The sequence below is a fragment of the Ovis aries genome, chromosome 22 (genome assembly GCF_016772045.2).
Source record: "Ovis aries strain OAR_USU_Benz2616 breed Rambouillet chromosome 22, ARS-UI_Ramb_v3.0, whole genome shotgun sequence".
NCBI lineage: Eukaryota > Metazoa > Chordata > Mammalia > Artiodactyla > Bovidae > Ovis > Ovis aries.
In genome coordinates this window covers 38,130,938-38,140,639 of record NC_056075.1, presented here as the reverse complement: position 1 = coordinate 38,140,639, position 9,702 = coordinate 38,130,938, and the positions used below count along the sequence as shown (strand labels likewise).

Below are 9,702 nucleotides of genomic sequence, written 5' to 3'. Positions count from 1 at the left end.
ATATAGAAATAATCCAGACAGTTCTTAAACAGGCCGACAATACTTCCTTCCTATCCTTTGTCCCAGTTCTTCCCTCTCAGCATTTGTTATGGATTGATTGTTCCTGTACTCCTAAAATTCAAACACTAAAATGCTAAACTCTGGGTGGCTGTATTTGGAGATGGGGTGGTTAAAGAACTGATTAAGGTCAAATGAGGTCACAAGGGTAGGGCCCTGATCCAATAGGATTAGTGTCTTCTTAAGAAGAAACACCAGAGAGCTTTTTTTCTCCCTTTTCCTCTCCTCACACAGTGCACAGAGATTTTATGAGCACACAGCAAGATGAATGCTGCCTCCAAGCCAAGAGAAGAGGTCTCAGAATGAAATCTACTTTGCTAGCACCTTGATCTGAGATGGCCCAACCTCCAGAACTATGAGATATAAATTTTTGTTGTGTAAGCTATATAGGCTTCCCTGTTGGCTCACTTGTAAAGAATCCACCTGCCAATGCAGGAGATGAGGTTTCCATCTCTGGGTCAGGAAGATCCCCTGGAGAAAGAAATGGCAACCCACTCCAGGATCCTTGCCTGGAACATCCCATGGACAGAGGAGTCTGGCAGGCTACAATCCACGGGGTCACAAAAGAGTCAGACAGGACTTAGTGACTAAATAACAACAAAACTACTTAATTTGTAATATTTTATTATGGCAACTCCAGCAGACTAAGATAGCAATTAGGAGGCTTAATGTAACAGCTGCAACAGAATTTTGGGACACACTGTTTCTTTAACTGCTTGTTTAGGTATCTGGATGCAGGGGAAACACTATTGAGAGGCTGGACACACTTGCCCTGGAGAGTTTCATACAGATCCTTAAATCATTCAGCCCTGCTTCTATTTTAGAATCAGAGAATGTGAATATAAGAAAGGGTCTTTGTGACCCAAGCTTTCAATCCAGATTTTGCTATCATTTGGGGGGCATAGAAAACTACTCCATACACCTAGCACATCTTCTGGAAAACAATGGGGGTTAGGTAGCGGAGAGTTAAGAATTAAACATCTGTTTATACTAAATCATGACATGTTATCGAGTGCCATATGCAATTTCTACACATTTTTGGAACGCTTCAAAGGCATTATTGATAAGGTTAGTGACAATAACAACAAATAGCTGAAAGACTGGAAATGAATGGGGGCCAGGTAATGCCTTAAGGGGTTTATATATGTTTTGTTACATGATCCTTACAACATTAGAAAACAGAAATGTATTTTTATTACAGAACATTATTTCAGAATATGAAAGCATTTCTAAAATAGTCCCACTCCCATCATGGTCCTATGCTGTTTTATTTTCCTCATAGTTTTTTTTGGTTATTTCTTTTCCGCTTGCTTATTTTCTATGTTCCTCCCAACCCCCTTCTCAGAGCCTAAGTCAGTGGCTGCCAGGGAAAAGGAACTCAATGAGCTTTTGGCCAAGGCCACACAGCCAGTCTGTAGCAGCTGCCACCATCAGCAGCAGCTGCCACCATCAGCAGATGCTAAGCGCCACGAGAGCAGCAGTAGAGACCATTTTGCTCTCAACAGAGGCTGGCACGGTGCCTGCTCAAAAAACTATGTACGGGCAGGGGGTGGGAAAGTAACGAAGCCAACGGGGGGAAGTTTGAATGAATGGAAACGTTCCCAGAAGGATCTAGAGAGCTTCTGCTGCGAGTCTCGGTCTTTGGGAAATGAACTCAGTTTAAGGTTTATGCCAAGAACTTTTCTCACCACAGGGCACAGAATACGGCAGGGGATGGAAAAAGAAAAAAGTTTTTAAGACGTCTAGAAGAAAGGAGAAAATGCCGAGAGAAAAGCAGAGGGGGGGAAAAAGAAGCAGAAAGAAACGAATCGCTCTTTTTCGTTTATTTAAAAGGAGAACCGAGCGCGACCGGTTACCATGGCGACCCAGGCCAGAACGGCCCCAGCCCATTGGCAGAGATGTCGGAGCCAATGAGAAGGCGCTATGTTGGCAGGTCTTAAGATGGCTGCCGGGCGGCTCCGTCCGGACTGGTGAGTACGGCTGATTGTGAAGCGGGTTCTTGGGCTCCAGGGAGACGGACCCAGGGAAGGCAGGGTGCCAGGATCGAGAGAGCAAGTGCGGGCGGCCTCACAGCCTCTCGGCTGAGCCGTAAAACCTTTGGTCAGGCCCGCAAAGCCTTTGACCGGGCCCGTGGGAGCGTCGGCTGAACCGGCCTCCGCCTTGCTCTGACGCGGCGTCGCGGCGGAGTCCCCGTTCTGTTGGTGGGAGAGGGGTTCTGCGTCCCACCCCGGCCGGAGTGAGACAGGATAAGGCTTTCGACCCGGGAAACGGGCTCTTGTTTACAGTTGCCGTACCCGGAAACGAGCTGCAGTTGATGGGAGAGTCAGCAAGGTAAACATCCTACAGCAGAATCTGTGGAGCTTGGTTCTGTGCCGGGAGGGGATTCTTCCCATTTGGGCATCGGAGTGTGGCCCAGCTGCAGGAGAGCCTGCAGAGTTCCGTGTGGTTCAGCCGTGCAGCGCAAGGTGTACGTTTCTAGAGCCGCCCCTCTTGCAGTCTTGCACCCTGTAAGTATTCTCACGGAGACATCCAATTTTAAAATGGACCTCGAAGTATTATTGGCTACCTGTGAACCTTTCTTGACTCTCGGGGAGTGTTTTCTAGCCCTAGGCTGAACAAGACACTCGCTTTGACATATGCATACGTGCAAAATCCTGCTAGTTTATCTGGGTAATCGGATTGGTAACTTAAATCCGAAGTCAGGCCTGAGATTCCGTTGTACTTTGTGTACCTTTTTGAGAAAACGGAGCACATTTATTTCGTAAACGTGAACAGGGCATTAATGTTGATGATAACATGCTTAGAAGTATTTCAGTTAAGTAATTAATGCCCAGTCACAAAAACTGATTATTGTGTAAGTTATTTAACAGGATCTTCAGATTGGTAGGCGGTGGTTTACGATTTCTGTGAGATTTAAGTTCAGATCAGAGATTTTCAGTTTTCTGTGATTATTTCTACTTGAATACAAAATTTGGGAAATAAGGCAGCTTCATTCAGTAAAAATGGAATTGGAAGTCTGGAATATGAGCGTCAGGGGACATTTACCCATAAACTGCTTAGGTTGAGTTTTGATTATAAGCTGTTACCTGGACTTCAGAAAATGTGATATTATTACCCAGGCCTGTATTCAGTTTGGTATAACATTTTTATATAGCTTTCTGCCCTTAAAAAGTGAGAAAAAATTTCTTCTTGATCAAATTTTAACAGAATTACAGGCTGGGGACATTCTTCAGACCCACTCTCAAATCTCTGTCACCAAGAATATAATACTACTTAAACTCTGCACTCTATAGAGTTTTGAGTTACAGAGTTCTATTTTTCTAAGATTAGTGGATCACCAACCATTGGATGAGTCGGTTACTGCATCTGTAAAAGGGGTTTAGATAATAATTCCTAGTGGAAGGGTCATTGTGAGGGTAAAGGGTAAACAGTGCCTGTCGCATTGTTTGTATGCCGTTTATAGCGATGACCTGGTTTGTTTTTCTTTTTGGTTCTGTTTCTTCTGTCACAGTGGGGTCTCTTTCCCTTTCTCCAGAGCATCTTTTAGGTATTTTCTCTGAAGTGCAGGGTCTTACTGAAAACTAGCAAGCTTGGCTGTGGTGGCTGGGTTAGGAGAGAGACCTTATCTTCTAGGGTGTTGGGGTTTAATTAGTATTGTTCTGACTGAGAGAGAATGGAGTGTTACATCAAAGAATGAGTGATTCTGGGCATTTGGGCACACACAATATTGAGATCCATAAAAAGGCATATTAGAGCCTCAAGACGTCTCAGAGATTTGATCACACCCTTCATGGTTTAGGTTAAGGGTGAAGACCCAGACAGATGCAGTGGCTTTTCCACAGTTATGTTGTTCAGGACTAGAAACCCATCTTCTGACTTCTAAAACTGTTTTTTTTCCCCTGCTCTAACACTGGCTCCCAATCCTTTCACAACCTAGAATCCCATTTATTGTAATTTGATATCTCCATGGATGCTGTATTTTGAAATATTGCGTCTACTAAACTATACCCATTAATTTGTGTTTTTTCCTTTTTAGTAAAACTCAGGCCTTTAGCTACCAATCAGATGAATGAAAATGTGGTGAAGAATAATGTTTCATTGAATTTTAGTTTCCTAACCTAAAGGTGCATGATATTGTTTGAGGGAAAATGAAATAGGTTGGGCTATTTGAGTATTGAAATTAGCTTAAAAATCTCCATTACTGTCTTCATAAAACTTTGAAAAACCCTTAGTGAGGAACTGCTGAGCTGTGTCATGTTCTTCTAGATACACTCATACCTGCCCAGGTGTGCTAAGCAGTAGCTGCGCTTAGTTTCCAAGGGCAAAAGAAAGCCCAGCCATTCAGACAGGATGTGACATAAATATTTTTGTTCATCATAAATCATGTCAACCCTGGACTGCATAGCATACACTGAATTTTTCTTTGTATAATAACTGTGGATTGGGAAGAATCTTCACTCCAGCAGTACAGAGTATGTGAAATGGAGAAGCTGATTTTCAAAATCACAGCGAATAGGGGGATTCTGAATGATTTCACATCTTCTTTGGGGCTAAATGGTTAAAGTATTTGACTTACAGGCTGAAAACATGAAAGTTAATATATCAACACATGGACTGTTATATAGACTTAACTATAATCTACACTAAAACACTTGTTTCTTGGTCTCTGGTATGTGACGTTTTTTGAGAATGGCTGAGCAATGCCCACATTTGAAGGGTTCTCTGCTTTAAAATGAAAGAATGCACCCTGAAAGGTATGAGATGAGAGATGCTTCAAAGAACTAGAGAATCAGAATCCAGAGCAACCCAAACAAAAGTAACAGGGGGCCTAATGGGACCAACTGGTACTGTAGTACAACTGGAAGTGTGTAAATAACATGCATATGCTTTGACTAGGAAGACACTGGTTTTGAACCTAAGCCCAAAACAAGTCACAAAGCAGCCACTCCACATCGGCTGATTTGCAGTCAGAGCTGCTGCTCAGGTGGGCAGCCTCACTTTGCAGGCTGCTCAGTCGACTCTGTGTGTGTGTCAGCGGCCACCAAGTTGTCCTGCTGTTTGTGTGTGTGTGTATGTCACGGTCACAGGAGAATGGCACATCGCTTCAAAGATACTTAGGGATTAAGTTCAGAAACACGTCTTATTTGATCTTCGCCTTCTTTTACGGATTTGGACATAGAGTCCACTTTTTAAAATTTATTTTAGTTTTTCCCCCACCATGGGCACACACAGGAAGATATACTAGCCAACAGCCTGCTGAGGACAGTTCTTAATGCCACAGCAGCAAGAACTTATTAAACATAGATGGAGTTGAGGAAGTCCAAAAGTGATCAAAAATGATTAAGGGCTGATGAAGAAAGGCATGCCCTCTCCCCAGCTACGAGCCCTGCTTCCCAAGGTGAAGCCTCTTGGGGTGCCCGGAGAGCATAGACTCACCCTGTGAAGATACTGCAGCAGTGGCCCAGTGGAAGAACTGTGCCCATCTGAGCTGCCGCAGTTGAAGTCTGGGCTGAGTGGTACTTGGCTGCTGATGGACAGAAGCTTGCCATTTGTATAAGAATGTTGGTTCCATGAGGTTAGGCTTTTTTGCCCATTCTATATACTGCTGTTTCTATGTCTTGAAGAGTGCCTGGCACACAGTGGACATGCAGAAGATGCTGTGGACAGGGAGGAGAAGGCTAACTCTGAAACTTGTTACCATCCTAAAGTCCTGAAATGGATAGTGAGTCTGAAGGTGTATTATATGCCAGTGGCAAAGTCCTGGTAGAGCGGATTATCACAGCCTTCCTCCTGCTTCGCGGAATAGTAGAAATGTTTTTATTAATAGCTCCACACCTGTTTTTCTATATTGGCATGTTATATGTCATATCTTTTGTGCTAACAGTATCTCAGTACTACCTCCACTCCAACTTTTAAAATCCTCAGTCCAGATTTAGGGATGGATTCAGGTTTCCCCAGTGGCTCAGTGGTAAAAGCATCTGCCTACAGTGAAGGTGAGGTGGGTTTGATCCCTGGGTGGGGAAGATCCCCCTGGAGGAGGAAATGGCAACCCACTCCAGAAAAGTCTGAACTTCAGGCAGTCCAGCTGCCTCAAAAGTCACATGGACAGAGGAGCCTGATGGGCTCCAGTCCGTGGGGTTGCAGAGTTGGACGTGACTGAGCAACTAAGCACGCACACACATAGCAGGTTTTATAGGGCTTGGAATTTATGTGATTTGAGTCCTCTTCTTTAAAAAAAGGAATACAGATTCAAAATACAAAATCAGGTATAGTGCTTTTGAAGAACTGATGCAAAAGATGAGCCTTGAAGCCTAGGTTCTGTTATCTTCCTGGTAATTTGCTTCTGATTTTATTGCTCCATTCAGAAAACCAAACATCAACATTTTTAATTGAAAGTTCATGTCAGACTGTGGAAATCAGGGAGTTAAATGACTTGTATCAATTACTAAGTGAATGCACCTCAAACATTAGAAATTTGAAAAATACCTTATATAGATGCTGCCACCCATAATAGAAATGATAAAAATGCAGTACATGGCCACAGAAATAAACGATAACGGCAAAAAGAACCGGTCATTGATCAAGTCCCCAGAACCTCCTGAACACCGTGTAGAATGTTTCAGTAGCTTACCTCATTTCATTCTGAGAATAACCCTGTGTGCAGGGTAATTAGCCCCGTATTACAGATGAAAAAACAGGGTCAGAGGTGTTAAAAATGACTTCCTCAGAATTACAGTTAGAGTAGTTTGATGTTAGAAATCTTCCTCTGAAAAAGCCGTGACAGTGTTTTGGTGAGGGTGTTTTTCAGAGAGCCAGCAGCTGATCGAGACTGGACCCAAACTGTGAGAAGTGAGAGCTGATTCTTTGGATTTGGGAGGAGGTCCTTAAAAGTTATCAGGAATCCATTGTTCAGAGTATGCAAAATGCCGTGATACTTTGTCTCAGAGACAATGCTGGTGGTTTTAACACAATAGAGGACAGAAAGATATCGGAAAAAGATTTCCACCCTTCTGTTTTATTCCTTCAGTTGACGGTAAATCATGAGCAGAACTAGCTTCTCTGTTCTAGGAACTAGTTTTGGCTTATTATGTATACTAAACTAGACTGTGCCATGGAGATTAAGAATGAAATGTACTCAATTATAATTTTAGAAAAGGATTACAACTTCAATTTTTAAAAATTATTTTTATTAGACTTAACAATAGTTAATGATTCTCTCTACCAATGGGCTGTATTACTAATGATAAAAATCACCCTGAACTTGTTTTCCGAATACAGTATTTTTACTTTAAAAAGCTATACATTTTGTTAATTTGTAAAGATTATGCTCCATTTAGTATTACTTTAACAAGCAGTGTCAAGTGTAAAACTGGGACATCCTTATTACCACCATACTTTTCTCAAACTGCTTGCACAGCTTAAACATTTTCCTTTGTATAATTGTTTTCCTCCTCCATAGATAATAAGTCCTCTGAAGTTTTATATGTTCAAATACAGGTGAGAAATCCAATTTTATTTTTATTTCCTAATTGTTACAGCTTGAAGTATAGTTTTACAATTCTTAAATTACCTGCAGTATATATTGTTAGGCTTTTAACATTCTTGAACTATGAATGCTTTTACTGAATTTCCTCTTTTTTTTGGACAAAATTATTCACGTATTAGAGGATCAAGGTTTTGTTGTCATTAAGTCATTCAGCTGTAGGTGTGTCTCGTAGCAGACTTACTTAAACTATCTTACACTTCCAAAAAATTTATATAAGCAAAATATTTAAATTATTTTGATATGGAGAGTGTATCCTGCCTTATACCAATTTTTAAAAAGTATAAATGGACTTTTCCCAAACCATTGCTATAATTATTAGATTCCTGGTTCTTTTAATGGTCTTAAAATTCTTTCCATGTCTACCTTATATATCTTAATTCATTTTTTTTTTTTCCCTCGAGCAGAAAAGATGTGGAGTGGGCTGCTACCTCCTGGCCTAAATGAAAGTGATGTTGAATTGAATTCTGACGATGATACCACATTAGAGAGCTCTGAACTTAACTTACAAGAGGGTGAAGAAGATGGGACCTTTAAAAAGACAGAGATCGTAGATATTCCTACAGATGGACCAAACACTGAAGCAGAAGCAAATATAAATGCATATGAAGAGTGTCCCTCTGGAATCCCCTTAAATATGTGGAATGTAGGTTTTCTCTCATATGTTCTTATTGAAGTCTGTGCCTGTGTGTCTCTGCCAGGGTCAGAATGTGTGTGTTCTTGGTGGTAACGGGTAGGGAAGATTGATTCTGAATGGTTTTATTACTCTCTGGGTCTGTGGCCAACTCATTCGGTCACTCAGGTACTTACATTCATTTTTGTTTTGTTTTTCATAAAAAGAGGAATTAAAAAAAACAGTAGGATTAACTACTTTGCTTAACACAATACACAAGGAGTTTCAGTCTTAATCTCTTTGTTGCAAAGTCTATGAGTCATTGACTTTTACCCCTAAAATTATCAGATTGACTTGTTTGGAAATAAATGAAGATAATTCAGGTTGTAAAAGTCTCAGATAATAGAGTATCTTAAGAAGAACTAAACTACTTTCATTATATTTGTGTTTCTATAAATGTTAAGAATATAGTTTTTATTAACATGTTATTTTTCAGATGTATACTATGCCTCAAGACATATTTGCTCTTTTTTTTTTTTTTTTGCTTTTATGTAGAAATTTCAAGAATTGCATAAAAAGCATTCTGAACAGAAAACTTCAGCTTCTAGATCCGAAAAGAAAAAAAGAAAACGCTCCAGAAAAGGTGTTTTAATTCAGGTTAATTGTCAATAGTATTAAATTGTGACCAGTTGGACTTAACAATTTTTAATAACCATCATTTTGAAATAACCAAATTCTTAGGTATTGACACTTTGTGAATTCTTTTCAGGTAAATTGAAGAATGAAGAAGAATCTCATAGGTAGGTGGAATTTAAAATATCTGTCTGTCCTAGACAGTATTGCAGAACTTTTACAAATTGTTGAATTACCTCTGAAACCTAAGAAGTAGTTGATGTAATATAATTGTAGTAATGAATTAAAAACGGTAGATGTAATAATGAGTACATTTTGTGTGAAACATAAGTTATTGTCTGTTTTTCTACAGTGAACAGTCTTCAAGTGAAACCCAGTGGAAGGAGCTTACCCAGTATTTTGGAGTCAATGAGAGATTTGACCCCCCTGTTAAAAGGAAAAAAGTTGAAAAGGTAAGATCTTTTTAATTGCATCTTCTATTCACCAGTGGGAACAGTTTGTAATTAGTCTTGCCTAAGGTATTTCTCCTTAATAATTCATTCAGTGAAGAAGTTAATGTGTGCAGGATGCTAGATAAACAAGTAAATATATAGTTACAAATCATTTTTTAAAACTGTTAAAAAAGAAACAGGGTATTGTGAAGAAATTAATATGGAGGCCTTAGCTGAGTGGTCTGGAAAGGCCTGTCTCATTAAGACCGAAGGATGGCAAGGAACCATCTATGTAAGGCTCACTAGTGTAGAGGTGATAACCTGGGTAAAGATCCTGCTGGGGAGGAAGAGCCATCATGGACATGTGAGTAGCAGTGAGAAGGTCAGCTTGGCTGGATGGAGTCAGCGAGGAGGAGGGTAAATGG

General features: G+C 40.5%; 1 protein-coding gene across 5 annotated transcripts in view; it reads left to right on the top strand.

Annotated features, from left to right (window-relative positions):
* The first annotated feature begins 1,988 nt into the window (after positions 1–1,988).
* FAM204A (family with sequence similarity 204 member A) overlaps positions 1,989–9,702 on the top strand; it is a 28,216-nt gene continuing 20,502 nt past the window's right edge. The window contains exons 1-7 of one of the 5 annotated variants that reach the window (XM_042238942.1): positions 1,989–2,027; positions 2,343–2,564; positions 7,517–7,554; positions 8,008–8,246; positions 8,769–8,856; positions 8,983–9,013; positions 9,199–9,298. In XM_042238942.1, coding sequence (XP_042094876.1) covers positions 8,013–8,246; positions 8,769–8,856; positions 8,983–9,013; positions 9,199–9,298 — 453 coding nt within the window. In that variant the 5' untranslated portion in view covers positions 1,989–2,027; positions 2,343–2,564; positions 7,517–7,554; positions 8,008–8,012. The remainder of the gene's footprint in view (positions 2,028–2,342; positions 2,565–7,516; positions 7,555–8,007; positions 8,247–8,768; positions 8,857–8,982; positions 9,014–9,198; positions 9,299–9,702) is intronic. The other 4 variants (XM_042238943.2, XM_042238944.1, XM_012103004.4 and 1 more) reach the window with 4 other exon arrangements.